This window comes from Zeus faber, assembly GCF_960531495.2.
Source record: "Zeus faber genome assembly, chromosome: 11".
Classification (NCBI taxonomy): domain Eukaryota; kingdom Metazoa; phylum Chordata; class Actinopteri; order Zeiformes; family Zeidae; genus Zeus; species Zeus faber.
This window is the reverse complement of record NC_137205.1, coordinates 19398565-19414983: the sequence shown is the minus strand read 5'-3', so window position 1 is coordinate 19414983 and position 16419 is coordinate 19398565. Positions and strand designations below refer to the sequence as shown.

At 43.6% G+C, this 16419-nt stretch overlaps 2 protein-coding genes across 2 annotated transcripts; both read left to right on the top strand.

Moving 5' to 3' along the window:
• The first annotated feature begins 4892 nt into the window (after positions 1 to 4892).
• On the top strand, positions 4893 to 7232 carry soul5 (heme-binding protein soul5). The gene is made up of 7 exons (XM_080009291.1): positions 4893 to 4933; positions 5140 to 5199; positions 5432 to 5516; positions 5609 to 5729; positions 5889 to 6025; positions 6143 to 6306; positions 6993 to 7232. Coding segments are annotated over exons 1-7 (651 nt in total). The 5' UTR covers positions 4893 to 4931; the 3' UTR covers positions 7075 to 7232.
• Positions 7233 to 10996: 3764 nt separating this feature from the next.
• nr5a5 (nuclear receptor subfamily 5, group A, member 5) lies at positions 10997 to 14854 on the top strand (the record flags this gene model as incomplete). Its single annotated transcript, XM_080010043.1, has 7 exons — positions 10997 to 11144; positions 11807 to 11916; positions 12042 to 12183; positions 12959 to 13713; positions 13836 to 13955; positions 14101 to 14248; positions 14607 to 14854. The coding sequence occupies 7 exons, from the start codon at positions 10997 to 10999 to the stop codon at positions 14852 to 14854; spliced, it is 1671 nt and encodes a 556-aa protein (XP_079866169.1).
• Positions 14855 to 16419: the final 1565 nt, after the last annotated feature.

Sequence of the window (16419 nt, the reverse complement as noted above, 5' to 3'; positions counted from 1 at the left end):
TTTTTATTGTCTTGTCTAAAAAATATATAGAGTATTGCCAACACCTTATTTCTATTTCTACTATTTATTTAAGTCTAAAATGTAAATTGTTTTAGAACTAAAAGCCAAAAGATTATAATATTTCTCAATCAAGATTTAGATGTTATTACTTTTATTTCTGGCATGGCAGAACACATATGAGACATAATAACATATACTGTATATACTGTATATTTTACAGAATATTCAGTCATGATTTTTCATTTGACTCAGAGTTCTTTTCCATCCCAACTCATTGTGCAGTCCCTCCAGGTACGATCAAAGCCTCGTTACTAGAAGACACAAATTACATACATACATAAAACTACATGTAAAATGGCCAGAGCACAAGCACTCAGACATTCTACTCAAGTAAAACTACAAATACCCTGACACAAAATGACTCCAGATAAAGTGAACATACTTACTTTGTGCTACATTGCATATTACATTATTTTTTTTTATATTTTTATTCTATTTCATGTTTCATTTTTTCATTGTTAATAAACTCATCTGTACCTTTCTTCAGCTTGTCTATTACTTTTTTTCATTTTGTATTCATATTTTCTTACGTTGATGTGCATAGTCTGTACATACGTTCACTCCCTGTACTTACTGTATCCCTGCATAATGTTCCTGTCGTATCGAGTCTTATCCTATTTTAATAATATCTCCTGGCAGACTTAGATGAGTGTATGAGAAGTAAAGGTATCTGCGGCCCTGATTCCAACTGCACCAACACTCCTGGATCGTACATTTGTTCCCGTTTGGATGGATTTTTTTGGATGGGCCACGACATGATACCAACCTTCTACACTAGAACCCATTGGGGTAAGTCATGTATACTCATCGGTGGACACCTTATACACACACACATACAGGCGCTCCCATCACACACACACACACGACCACACCTGTTTCAAATGCACCCCAGCACCCTCCTGGTTGCCTTCCTCTCCTTTCCTCCCTCATTCACTGCCATAACTATGACAGGAAGAGGCCACGTGACCAGTTGTAATTCTAGTTTTCTCTGACCTAATTAATTGTTTTTCAATACATGTTGTCGTCCAATGTTTATGTTTTTGTGTAAATGTTGTTTGGTTCTATGTTGAATAATCAGAGAAGTGTTTCTGGAGTGTGCCTGACTATGTTGAATGGTTCAAGGAATGTTTGAACCACACCTGTTCATTGGCCATGGAGGTGTTGGTCTCCTCCCAGGAGAGGATGAATAATCAGTTTGAAAAGAAAGTGGTCGTCCGCTTATTCCAGCCAGCTGATAAAGTGATGCTTTTGTTACCGATACCTGGCTCTGCTCGTTTTTCTGGTCCCTATGTTGTCAATAGGAAGCTGAGTGAGATGTATTACGTCATCCACACTCCAGACCGCCGGCGCCAGACTAGAGTTTGTCACGTCAATATTCTGAAGAGGTACCACTCCAAGGAACACTCCACAGTGTTTTCATCCTCCACGACCTCAGGGCCCCCTGTCTCCAGAGTGGCCTGATGGTAATGAGGATGGGTTGTCCGTGCGGGGGGCGGCTCATCAAGCACCACGACTGGAAAATTCTGAGGTACTGTTAGATTTGCCGCGGTACCACTTTGTCTGAGGGACAAAGACGGGATGTTGCCCACCTTATCCCTGACTTCCATTGTTTGTTCCATGACATTCCTTCCCGGACCTCCACTATGGAGCGTGATATACTGTTAATAAACCCTAAGCCATTAAAGCAACGGGCGTACAGAGTAAACCCTGGCAAGCGAGATATGATGAAAATGGAGGTTGAGTGTCTGTTGCAAAACTGATTGGCTAAACCGAGCTCCAGTCCGTGGAGTTCGCCCTGCCTGCTGGAAGTCCCCTGTTCCGCACAGACTTCCAGAAGTGGGCAGTGGGAGCTGCGGCACTTCCTTGGGGTCCCTCTCCTCGCTCACACCAGCCCAGCGGTGTCATTTTCTTGGTCCAGAGAGTGCCAATATGCTTTTGAAAATATCAAAGTCTTGGTGTGTGTGGTGCGCCTGTGTTGTCCGCACCTAAATTTGCTCGGAAGCTCAAACTGGAGGTGGACGGCAGTGATGTGTGAAGGGAGCATGGTCAAGGCCCTGACTCACAGGAGTGAGTTACTTCTCACGGAAGTTTGATAAACATCAACTTCGCTACTCCACGATTCAGAGAGAAACTTTGGCTCTGCAGCACTTTGAAGTCTATGTAAGTTTGGGTGCCTGGTCTGAAAAAGTTTATATAGACCACTAGTGTTCTTCTCACGTATGTATAACCATACATACTATACTGCCTGATGGATGGTTCTTGAATTATCATCTCGACATTCATCACAAGAAGGGCTCTGAGAACGTATAGCTGGTGCCTTATATCATGTGTAGTTTTGTTTTCCTTGTCATCACCTGTAGTCCCTTTCCTGATTCCCCCTCCAAATAAAGATACCTTTCCGCCCAGCCTCGTCTCTCTGCTCTGGTTATGGTGTGAGTTCACCGATCTCCTAGACTGCCACAAAGTGAATGTAACAGTGACTGTTAAATTGTTGACTTATTCTCAGCAAAATCTGGCGCAGTCTTGGAACTTCAATTAAGTGCTCAGTAAACTTGAATGAAACTCATCAGTCAGTGATCATTTTTTTGTTGGACTATTTGCTTTGCTTTTGATATATACAACCGTTCTGTTCCAACTTGACAATGGGAACCATTATGTAACAGCCAGTCATGCTTCAACAAATCCTACCTACAGAGCCCTGTGCCTCAAATCAGTCTCAAAATGTCTGAAATTTGTGAGCATAAAAACCCTCAATTCGACAAAAAGTAAATATTTCTAGTCAAGACATTGAATTACATGCGATTTTGGTGCAGAACTTTGAATACTGAAAATGAAAAACAAATTGCATGGAATTGCCTTTTCATGTGGTATTCTGAGGCTAGTGAAAAGAGAAATAAACCTTAACACAAATGATCCTGAACGGCAAAGAGGGAGGAGTGAAACCTGTCCCTTCACATTCTTCCTAAATGTTTGCACAAATCCAGTGTTAAAACCACCTATAGTCTCAACTTGTTCCATTGTGGCACGATGTTAAGATGTTAAGGGTAAGCCTATATTCAAGGTGTAGGATTCTGCTAAAGCCGTAAAATACAGAGCTTATACATAGCGTGCGGAACAGATGTAATTTTCTCCAAGACCTTCAACGTCAAACTATCCTGGACGATGAATGGGCTGTGTATTGTATTACACATGCATTTAATTTCTAACAGTAGTAATTATAAAATGAACCTCAACACAAAACTTTGATGAATGTTCCTGATTTATAAATATTGCTGAATTATAAGCCTGGAGTATGGGAGGCACTGCGACTTCTGGCTTGAAACTGATGCTTTGTTCTTTATGGTTCATTTGCCGTTTCTAAAATCCATCCAGAAGAAGCCAATTTGGATTCTCCGAAGCGAATTCACACATAATAAGTTGACAGCGCCGGGGTGACCACCCGGCTTTTTAACCAGATGTCAAGTTTAGGAAACTCCCCTGGATTCACAGAGTGTTAGAATTAACGCAAATAAAACAGCTGACTGTGTGTGGGGTGTTTAAATCAGTGTTTCCTGCTTTGAAAACACAGTCGCTGGTGAAACCATGTACTGTACAATGGGGCGAGTTTGGAAACGCAACTTTTTGCACTTTTGCTAAAGAAAGCCCTCTCCTGAATTGGCTTTTTTCCTGGTTTAAATACATAAAGGGATCCATCTCTCTAAATGGCAGCTTCCCAATTCTCACATCTGCAAACAGCATCAAAAATCACAGTGACGTCGCCTTATAAGAGGTTAGGGTTAGGGTTAGAGTTAGGGATAGGGTTAGGATGGCGAAAAACAGAAAGGCGTGACAAGTGAAGAACAGCGAACACGAAAAAAAAAAAACAGCGAAGACAAAAAAAAATTCAAAAGTAAAAATTTTAGGGCTACAGAGGAATAACTCGTGTTCCTGATGCCTCAATATTCCTTTTGTACAACCGGTGCGTTTGTCCCAATTTCAGCCTTGTACCCGAAACACAGAGATACTCCGCGGGGCCAGGGGTGTGGGAGTAGCCTATAATCTCTATTGTCAAGCAGATGAATAGATGTGTGAGAGAATGGCAGGAGGGCTTTTTAGGTATAATGTCACATGTGAAAACACGTGCAAACAAAGCGGGAACTCTCAAGTGACGCTTATCCTCTCACTCCGTCCAGCTCCAGGCCGGGCGCTCCGTCAGCTCAACGTGCCGCTCAGACGAGAACACAACTTGGCCTTTGACCTTCGTTATGGGAGCGACGACAAAAACACGTTTTACCAGTTAGAGAGAGACCACGAAGAAGAGAGAAAGTGGGAGCTGAGAGACCCGAAGAAAGCTGAAGTGGTGTGTGTTCCCATCCATTATATTTAGTTTTAGTTGAATAGGTGAGTGGTTGACGGAGCTCGCTCATAATGCTGCTGTAGTCATTTCGACACGTAATTAATAAGGAGCTCAACTAATAACTCAAGAGGATGGTTCAGACACCCAGGATCCCTCCAACTGGAACAACGCTGATGTTCTGCTTTTGCCTATATGTTTCATATTTCACGTCGTCTTTCATATGCATGTTTCGTGAATGACACAATCAATTTTTTCACGGCAACACATGAGGCTCAAACCGCCGCCGCCTCTGTTTCATAACTATGCTTTGTCGAAAGACATCCTCTTTCGCTTGTTCGGGTTTTCCATAAAATAATTTATTTTCCCTTTCTTTTTTCTTCCGCGCATCCAACCAATCATCTGGTTTGAATTGTGTGGTGAGAACTTGGGGGAGTGGCCTCGAAATGCCTTTCATAACCTCTGGCCGGATAAATAGTTGCTTCTCGGCAGCCTTTGTTGGAAACGAGGTCCAAACCTTTAGAGAAAGTCTGTCAAAATGTAAGTACTGTTATCTTCTCATGCAGTTTTGGGGGTGAAAGACAAAATAGTAGGGGAATGGTGTGAGACTGTCTTTCTGTTAAAAAAAAACCTGCATCATATTGTAGGCGTTATGTAGGCGAGTTTATTCAGGCTTTAATAAAGTGTGTGTGTGTGTGTGTGTGTGTGTGTGTGTGTGTGTGTGTGTGTGTGTGTGTGTTTACCAGGGTATACATTGCAGGACTACTCGGCTTTCTTCTGGTGTTGACGGTTGATGCCCGAGTGGGGTGAGCGTGGTTTCGTTCCTGTGTTCTTATTGTTAAAAACAGAAGTATATCTGTATATTTTCAACTAACTGGATGAAATACACATTTAGAATTGCAGATACACTTTTTCCGCATTTCATCATACCAATAGCGCAGGCCTTGTTCTTGCTCTTGTTTTGATTATTGGGTATGGCGCGTTGCAACTCTACATTTATGTATCTATAAATCTCAAATATATTGTGTTTATAACCAGGAGCTCCTCTGAGTCTGAGGTATGTGGCAAAGAGACCAAAGAATGCCTGCTGCATACACCTTTGTGTCAGGGTAAGGACTACGAGGTAAGTGAAAATGAGCGTTTGTAAAAAATAAAGCGCCATCTTGGAAACGAAAAAAAACGTCCATAATGTGACTCCAGACTCATGTCCCGTAGGTGCGCCTCTACGACTCTACCAAGTGGGTGTCCACAGACGAGACGTGCGTCTTCATGGGATGGGCAACGATGAAAGCCTTCAGAAGACTCTTTAAGTACATCACGGGCGCCAATGCCGACGGTGTGTGTGTGTGTCTGTGTGTGTGTGTGTGTGTGTGTGTGTGTGTCTGTGTGTGTGGCCCTGAGCGACCGACTAGAAACATTTGTTTTTTCTCACGCCGCTTCGTGCGCATGCGGTACCGTCACCCGATTCATAAAGCTCACTTCATTCCACGTGCAGGTGTAAAGATCGACATGACCGCACCAGTTGTTGTCAAGGTAGAGAACAAGCCGCTATTTGAAAAGAAGAATTTCACCATGAGTTTCCTGCTGCCGTCTCAATTTCAACTGGATCCACCTGAGCCGACCGATGACAAAGTAGGCTCCGATTTTATAAAAACAATATATATATTATTTTTTTGTTCAAATTCTCTTCTTGTGTGTTTTGAGTACCGATTTCGAGAGCTGACCGAACAAAACTGAACCGACCTGCAGCTGTACATCAACACACTGCCGGCCACGAAGGTGTACGTCCGCAGCTATGGAGGATGGATGATGTCCGGGACGGACAGCGCACACGCTCGTACTCTCCGTGGGAAACTCGACGAAGCTGCAGCGCAGTATAACAGCGACTTCCATTACGGTGTCGGTTATGACAGGTAAGAGCCGCCCAGAGCAGGAGTTCCCAAACTGGGGGCCCCGAGCATTTGCTCCATTTTTTTGTATATTTTCACAATATTTTTTTGCATACTGTATATATATTTCTTCTGATATACATTCAGAATATAGTGGAAAATATAATTTTAAAATTTGAATAAGTTAAAAAAAATAATAATAAAATTATATATACTGTGTATATATATATATATATATATATACAGTATATATATACAGTATATATATATATACAGAACATATATATAAAATTTGAATATATATATACAGTATATATATACAGTGTATATATATATACAGTATATATATTTATACAGTACATATATATAAAATTTGAATAAGTAAAAAAAAATAATAATACAATTATATATACTGTATATATATATATATATATATATACAGTATATATATACAGTATATATATATATACAGAACATATATATAAAATTTGAATATATATACAGTATATATATACAGTGTATATATATATACAGTATATATATATATACAGTACATATATATAAAATTTGAATAAGTAAAAAAAAAAGTATATATACTGTATATATATATACAGTATATATCATTTTATTTTTTTATTTTTTTACTTATTCAAATAAAAAAAATAAAAAAAAATATATATAAAATAACTGTTGTTTGTATGTTGTTACAGTCCATGGAAGATGACCAACAGACGCAACGAGGTGTGGTTTGTTGTCCAGGGTGAGCCTGTGTGCCCGCCTGCCTCTCCCTAAAAACCTTCAGCTGCAGAACACAACGCTGGCACAGAGAACAGAGAACCTGAAATGTTTCCATCACGACAGGGAGTGTGTGTGTGTGTGTGTGTGTGTGTTTAAGTCGGATGTGTCTTAAAGTTCAATCTGTTCTATTTAGTCAATAAGAGATTTTTTCATTGGTATGTTGTATTGTCAAAGGCGTTCCTGCTTGAGTATTTAGGAATGTGTTTTGTAATAAACAAACCAAGTGCTTTTTTCTTTCTGATTTGTCATAAAATCTCATTAACCGCTGGTTTCCAAATAGTGTGTCATGTGACTCTATCTATATTTTTACATCTACTGACGTTATTATTTCTGAGCTGATGTCATTCCATGAGGTGAGTGCCATTGGGCCTTTCTATTTTCATAATTTAACAAATAATCAATTTTCTTTAAATTTCAAAGTTTAATGTATGTTAAACTTCCCAGAAAACCTATTTTCTCACCTCGGGCACAAACGCCATAGTTTTTATCAGCTATTACACATGCATTACATGTGGGTGGTGGTGGTGGGGGTGGTGGAGGTGATGGGGTGGAGCATTTAATCTTGAATTAACCATATTAACAGTGTAATAGGGTTAAATTCATTAGCTAATAATTAGCAGTAAATAAAATGTAAATATAAATATCACAAATAATTAATTCTCGAAATGTTTCTCTCTATTATCAGCGGCGGGGTGGATAGGTTATGTTTGACAGACCCTGTCAAACATAATAAAACATCAATTGATCAATGGGTAATAAACAGGTTTTGAATTGAGCTCCTCTGAAGCTTAAATGTTGTCGCCTCGCTCTCGATGATTTCACTTATTTCTTATTGCTACACATTTACATTCATTCATTGAGTAGACACTTTTGTCCAAAGCGGCTTACACGAGGACTTCACTGAAAAGCAACATTTCGTTGGTTTTTGGAGGGGAAATAAGTTGGTGTGGCGGGGGCAAAAGTGAATTTAATTAAAATAATGTTTTGGTATGTGGATGGGGAAACAGATTTAAGACTGACTTGATAAAATAATAGAGATGTCACGGTTTTGCCCCTTTTCGGTTAGTTACAGTATTCGGTTCCTTGTTATGCTTCTCTCCCCGGTGTATGTAGTCTTGTGTGGCGCAGCACGGTGGCGCAGTGCATTGCACTGCTGCCTCACAGCAAGAAGGTCCTGGGTTCGATTCCCGCCTGGGGCGCTGTTGGCACCGTGCTCCGGCGGGTTATCTTCCAAAAACAGGAGCCTTTCTGTGTGGAGTTTGCATGTTCTCCCCGTGTTCACATGGGGTTTCCTCCACCTCACGTCAGTAAGGACCCCCACCAAAAACATGCACCCATCATCGTCTGACCAGCGATGGACACTTATCACCTGGTCCCCGGGCGCGTCTACGTACGCTGCCCACTGCTCCTGGCTGCGCCCCCGGAGGAAGGACAAGCCAGGATGGGTCAAAAGCAGAGGAGCCATTTCACCGGCCACCATCAAGCATGTGCATGTGTGTGTGTGCAAGCATGTGTTGTGGAGTGTCGTGTGACAAATAAAGACTGTTTCTTCTTCTTTCTTCTCCCTGTGTCCCCCCCCCCTCTCTCTCTCACTGCAAATAAAGGAACCTTAAAAGTCTCTCTCTCTCTAACTCTCTCTCGCTCTCTCTCTCGCTCGCTCGCTCTCTCTCTCTCTCTCACTCCCTCCAGGTCTTGTGTTCCCTCTCTCTCTCTCTCTCTCTCTCTCTCCTGTGTTCCCCCCTCTCTCTCTCTCGCTCTCTCTCTCGCTCTCTCTCTCGCTCTCTCTCTCTCTCTCTCTTTCCCTCCAGGTCCTGTGTCCCCCCCCCCTCTCTCTCGCTCTCTCTCTCTCTCTCTCTCTACTCTCAGCCCGCCTCAGGGTGGAGTTTGAGTTTTACAAACTGACCTGCAAATTGGACACTTTCAGGAGTGTATGGGGTGTTGGGGAGGTGCTGTGCTCAGTCCAGGATGATTCCCTCATTGTTAACCTGTGATTTTTCCTGTGATAGCTGTGATCTTTTTGTCTTTCTCTCTCTCTATCTCTCTCTCTCTCTCTCTCTCTCTCTGGGGAAAGGAGAGTGTTTTAGGAAGAGTGTTTGTAGCGTTGGTCAGGGCCAGAGTCTTGATTGATTTTAACTTTCACAGACTGACGAAGAGTCTGGACGTCTTCATCAAGCTGTGGTGTTTTAATGACGCCATCTGTTCCCTGGTGGAGGACGACCTGTGCTTCCAGTCTGTTTTTAACGTGTAGGACTCTGTTAGTGAACCAAGTGTGTTTGTTGTATTGTCTGCAACTGTGAACTAGAGGAAATGTTAAAATAAAGATGCTTTAAAAATCAAAAATCTCTCTCTCTCTCTCTCTCTCTCTCTCTCTCTCTCTCTTTCACTCTCTCCAGGTCCTGTGTTCCCCCTCTCTAGCTCTCTATCTGTCTCTGGTTTTCTGCTGTTTTTTTGGTTTCTTTGTGATCAAGTTGCTGCTGCTGTGACATGACTTACTGCAAATAAAGGAATCTTAAAAGTCAAAAAGTCTCTCTCTCTCTCTCTCTCTCTCTCTCTCTCCCTCCAGGTCCTGTGTTCCCTCGTTCGTCCAGCAGATATCCTCAGTGAGTCCCCCACGTGCGTCCCTGTGTCTTTCCCCCCTCAGCTGAGTCCCGTCCAGTCACATCCCCCCCAGTGGATTTCGTTCCCCGCATCGCATGCCCTGCGATGTACTTTCAGTCCGTTAGCGCCTGTAAGTACACAACGTAAAAACCGTGACAACATATTTATTCTGTCATATTTGTGATACAACTTCAACTTCCTATCTGCAGACATGGAAAATAAAGTCTTAGGAAAAAGTTTTAAAAACAAATTAATTATTGACTTTGAATAACATTTTCTAATATTGTATCTTAATGAACTTTTAATTAATATTTGTTTGCTCCGCAAACATGTCGGCGGATGATTGTGTTTTATTGACTTAAGTGTTGTGGAACCAAGCGGCACTCCTTTCATGGAATGACTCAGTGATCATGGTCGACTTTCTCTCCGTTTAGCGTCCTCGACGCTGCTCTTTGGACCCGATAATCCAGCGACGGGCCAGCGAAGGAACGCCACGACCACTACGACACAATGACAATAACGGGTTTCATCCATGAAAATAAAACCCACGCTCTAATCGTCAGAACTAAACATATCCTTGAGCTATATGTGATGTATTTCGCTGTTTTACGCGGAGGGATGGGCAAAAAAAAACCATCATCGATCCGTTTTGCGAGCAACTCAAGGACGTAATAACCAGCACCCTTGAACCGCGTTATCTCGTCGATGTTTCAATTGACGCAATGGGCTGATTTAGCTGCCGTCTGGCGTGATCTTATCTCCTCTCTGATCGCAGCCTTGTCTGGAATAAATGAGTGCTCTGAAATCTCAGTTTTTATTTTTTATTTTTATTTTTTTAAACTGAAGCTCTGGCACGTTTTACCTCCTAAAACTGAGCCAAATCTGCTGCTGTCTTGCATGGCAGCCCTCTAACGTACACAGGCGCCGAATGAGGCCGTGCTGCAGATATTGTACAATTACGACGCAGTCGAGTGTCAGCGGGTTCCGAAAACTGGACGAATAGTCTCCATCGGACTCTTATCTTATCAGTGTTGCCGAGCTCTTACCGCGGTGATTACACAGCCAGTCTTTTCACAAAGCATGGCAGTAGGTGGCTGCCTTCCAGGAAGAGCTGGCTGGCTGGCTGGCTGGCCGGCTGGCTGGATGACTGGCTGACTGGCTGACTGGCTAGGTGTGCCAGTCAGGAGAGGTTTTATGATACCCTCAAGGGTTCAAAGTTCAGTAGTCGGGCCTCAAACAGGCATCAGTCCGGCGGGACTGACTGGCCTGCCTGTCCCTCAAGGTCTCGCTTCCCGTCTCACGCATTCGGGCTCCTAATATGAGGATCAATCTCGGCGGACTGGTCCCCGTGTCCCCCAAGGCCGGAATGGACCTCCCTGGGCTGCACCTAGAGCAGCCGCACCCTCTGGCCCAGCATCCAGCCGAAATCCCTCAGGTGTTACTGGATTTAGAGGAGACATCAACATGTGAGTACCGGCCTGTGGCTGCGGCCTACGTAACGCTCTTTTTAAAATGGTTGTGTTGTCAGATAGTTTTTCAATGGGGCAGAGTGATAACAATGGAAGCACAGTATTGGACATCTCAACCATATCCGAAAATAATATCTGATATTTATTTTGGCATGAATCATGCTTCATTTCATTATGTGACGGAGATTTAAAACAAACCGCATAAACATACGCATACGGTTTCACGTTAATTCCAAGCAGTGAATCAGTTTCACCAAGGCCCCGAGGCTACATTTGGGGGTGGGAAGGTGGAGGATTCCTTATCCATTGTATCATCGTGGATAATTATGTAAGGGCCAGGTCTGAGATTATAGTTCATCTAATCAATCTGGGTGATAAAACCACGCACGTAACAAGGGATGATCCTGCACTGCCAACGGCTGCGTAGCCCTCCGGTGGGCTAGTGGGTTCGATCCCCACATCAGTGTCATTGTAAGAGGAACAGTTGACATACAACAGGTGTCACACTTCGTCACATTGCGTGAGGATGTTGACGCTGCGCGAACAAACCGTCGACTTTTGGGTCCGTCCTGACCGCGTCAATACAAAATTTACCTCCCATATCGAGTCTATTTCGCAGGATGCGTACGGTGTTTATTCATTGTCGAAACATTCTCCAGCTCAGGAGCCGAAGACAGAGCCGAGGGGCAGGGCCGAGGAGAGCTGCCCCATCTGCGGGGACAGGGTGTCCGGGTACCACTACGGGCTGCTCACCTGTGAGAGCTGCAAGGTAGACGCCAGCTCTGCTCCTGCAAACCATATGCTGATATCTTAGTCTATCACCGGTGCCATAAAAGCAAATCCCCCGCTCCCCTCTCTCTCTCTCTCTCGTTCTCTCTCTCTCGTGCTCTCCAGGGCTTCTTTAAACGCTCAGTGCAAAACAACAAACATTACGCCTGCGCTGAGAGACAAAGCTGCCCCATGAACCCTTCGCAGAGGAAACGCTGTCCCTACTGCCGCTTCCAGAAGTGCCTGGCAGTGGGTATGAAAAGGGAAGGTAAATCTCTTACGCACACACACACACACACGCACAGACAGACAGACACACACACGCACACACACACACACATCGAGCCATATGACGTAAAGAAGTCAAGGTGATTTTCTACAAGAGAAAATTTTTATAAGCAAAAGCCTGATAGATAAGAATAAAAAAATGACTAAATGTGATATCTGGAGAACAATTTGGTGCTGGTACTAAACTGTGCTTATTTATGTCGCGCGGCACTTCAAGAACAAACCTCGGCGCACCGGCCCCTCTGTGAATGAGGTTAGCAAACAAACACCCAGGCAGGCCCACCTCCAGCAATGCATTCCACTCCATTGCGACAGATATCGCCTTGCATGTTCTTTTTCCCTTGTGCCTCTAATCTATCACGCTGTAAACGAGCTCTAGTGGGAGCCATAATGACCCAGATAATACATGCCGGCTTTTTATTGGAGACCGAACTTGACCTCTGAGAGGTCTGCAGCGGAAATAGAAAATGCCTCACTTCTTCACAGCGACCCATTTACAACACTTTCCGGCACATTTATGACTTCAGTATTGGTTTATTTTCGTTAACTGTGTTAACGAAAATAAACCAATTCTGGGGTTTTTTATGCAGTAATTTCTTTGTTGTAGTTCATGCAACTTTTTTAATATTTATTTATATCTATAATTTTGTCTATTCTTTTTTTTTTTTTTTTACAGAGCTGTATTTTATATGTGCAGCTGGTAATTTTAGATTCTCCAGTGGATTCATGGTGTATTGTCTCTTGTTGGTCCTCAGCTGTGCGAGCAGACCGTATGAGAGGCGGAAGGAACAAGTTTGGCCCTTTCTACCGTCGGGACAGGCAGATGAAACAGCAGAGAGTTTACGACCGGAGAAGCACTGCCCCCTACAGAATAAAAATGGAAATGAAGCAAACATGCCAACCCACACCACAAAGTGACCACCTAATGACTGGTCACTCGAATGCCTTCCTGCGCTCAGATTATTTCCACCAATCCCAAATGTTTCCCTGCGGCACTGGCCAATCAGACACCACCCCTCTCCAGGACTATATGATGAGCACAGACCGGGGGCCAACGCCTCCAGCGCCACCCTATCTCGGACTGTACCCACCTAACATTCATGGAGACCCTCAGGAGAGAAGAGAGACGGTTTTCAACTACGCCTCTTCCCTTGCGAACTCTCCAGTGCCCTCATCTGCAAGCAATTTCTTTCCACCACCGAGCCCGGCATTACCATCCACCCATTCAACACCAAATTCAACCGCTCCAATGACTCCTGTTTTATTCCCGACTTCAGTTTCAACCTTACTTTGTAATCCCTCGGCCAACTTTCTGGGTCAGCTGCTGGAGGGGGAGCCGGATGAGGGCCGGCTGTGTGACAAGGTGCTGGCAAGTCTGCAAAGAGAGCAGGTCAACAGGGGCAAACACGACTGCCTCAACACCTTTAGTATCATGTGCAAAATGGCCGACCTCACTCTCTTTGGGCTGGTGGAGTGGGCCAGGAGTAGCATTTTCTTCAAGGACCTGAAGGTAATGAAAAAACAGGGACAGACTGCTACAGCTGATTTGCTGAACAGGCGGCAAACTCCACAGCTGTCTGTGAAGCGCAAACAATGTTGGGAGGCTATTAAAGTCGGCTCTCAACCCTGCAGGTGGAAGACCAGATGGTGTTGCTGCAGAGCTGCTGGAGTGAGCTGCTGGTCCTGGACCACCTCAGTAGACAGGTGACCTACGGCAAAGAGGGCTGCATCTACCTGGTCACTGGACAACAGGTGAGTCACCTGCGCTAACAATGCAGCTGCAACACGCGGGGAACATGTGATGCCTCGGTGAAAACAACATATATTCATTGCACAGGCTTGTCTAATACGCTTCCCGTTACTTGTCCATTGATCGCTGGCTGCCTCGGTGTCGCAGATTGCAGTATTCAACATACTTTCCCAGGCAGGAGTGACTCTGAGCAGCCTCGTGTCAAGGACCCAGGACTTGGTTTCCAAGTTGAAGGCACTCCAGTTGGACAAACCGGAGTTTGTCTGCCTCAAGTACTTAGTTCTGTTTAACCCTGGTAAGCCTTGAAAGCGTGAACTCGACTCACACAGACAATATTTTCCCCAATATCTGTAACATCGACAGTGTTAGAACCATGCCAGTTTCATCAGACAAATGGGCCAGCAGATGTACAGCGCACTGACTGCTTATCGCAGGCCATAATTGCCACGTGGAAAATAATTTTTCCTATTTGGAGCTCCGTAAACTGTGCTTTTCTTTCGTAGTATAGCACAAATAGTACAATCTAAAATGTTTGAGATGCAGCAATTTGTCATGTGGCATTGCAGCGAGAGCCTCCCCATGACAGGCAATGTTCTAACGGAACTTGACTTGTAAAATAACGTATCCTTTAAAGGACTGTTTCCGCTCTCTAGATGTGAAGTCGGTGCAGAGCCGCAGGCAGGTGGAGGAGACTCAGGAGAGAGTCAACAGGGCCCTGATGGAGCACACCCAACTCAGTCACCAAGGACACCCGGATAAGTTCGGCCAGCTGCTTCTCCGGCTGCCGGAGGTTCGCGGCATCAGCCTGCAGGTGGAGGAGTACCTGTACCAGCGCCACCTACTGGGAGACCTGCCCTGCAACTCGTTACTCACCGAGATGCTACACACCAAGCACATCTAGAACTCTCCTCGTGAATGGAAGAGAAAAGCAGCTCTGGGCTGATGTTTGGGCGCTTTCAGCGAGCTGCCTCAGAGCCTCCGCTCCCACCTGCATTGGTCTGAAATTGCAGAAAACCCTGTTTATAAAATGAATTCTTACTTTACCCCCTTCGCAGAGATAAGATCTGACCCTGGATCGGGAATTTTTCCGAGCTCCTATTATCGACAACATTCACAACCAAAGACTTTGTTTTATCAGTATTATGTCAGATGGATTAGGAAACTGCCAAACTGTAACTAGTATCCTTACTCCTACGACAGCAGAATGAGCAGGATGTGCCTGAATTGTTCAAATGTGAGTAGTAGTACAGTAACACAACTTTATTATCAAAATAAAGAATTCTTGTTTATAAAATGCTGTTGATTATTGAGTCATCAAATCTTTGTTATACTCAACTTAAAATAATGTTTCTGCAGCTTCCCTCTATCGTCTGAGGATGGCGGTGTAATGTGATATCAACTGAAAACAAACTTGAAAGTGAAATTAAAACATGGAATGTTAACTCAATATGGACATAAAAACGAGATGATTTAAAAAGGATTTTAATTTTGTGTTCCAGTTTCCAGGAAGAGATTTGTATTCAAACAGCCATGAAATGAACACAGACACTCTGGCGCCACAGATATGATAGCACAGCAAAAAGAAAAGTACAACAATATGATATAACATGACGTCAATGAAATGAATGAGTGAATCACCACCATTTCAAAAAAAAACAAAAACATAAATAACAAAATCTAAACATCCAATGCACCGTCTAATCCATACCCAATAAATAAACCCATGGGTGACAATGGAACTTCTAGAGGAAGAATTGCACAGAATTAAGTTATAGTGTTCAGAACTACCATATAATATTCTTTACAAACATTTATATACAAACATCGACTACTTCCAGACGGTCCCATCCACACACTTTGACCTGTTCGGTTTACCATTTTCTTTTATAAATGATTCGTCAGGCATCGTTCACATCTCGAAGGAATCTCGATCAAACACGCGCTTTTGTCTGAGGCAGTGAGTGATGTAAAACGCACCGTTGCTCTACATCAGCGGCTGCAGCGCTAGAGAAAGCAAAGGGGAGAGGAGATGGATCGAAACACCCACCGATTTGTTGGATCTGTTGGTCTGACTATCGACATTTTCAGGGTCGAGTTATTTCCTGGTAGCGTGAGGACAATGGCAGCAACAAAAAAAAAATAATTGGCCTTTTTACATTCACCCAGCAATGCATGACACCCTCTCAAAAAGGACTGTGTGGGGGCAGGAAAGGGCTGATACAGTCCTAAATAACCCTTCATCAGAGAACATACTGTTCATGTGCAAAACTACACCAACAGGGCAGTATATAAGATGACACAGCTTGGTGAACCACAGGATTTTATTCATCCTAGATTGAGGAAAGTTCAGCAAGTGTCGGCAGACAAATTCCATTCCTTCTCACTCGCTCACTCCTCTCAATCATACATCTCACTAAATGCTTAAGCAGCAGGCTAGCTTATTCATAGCATACAAATGTCAACTTA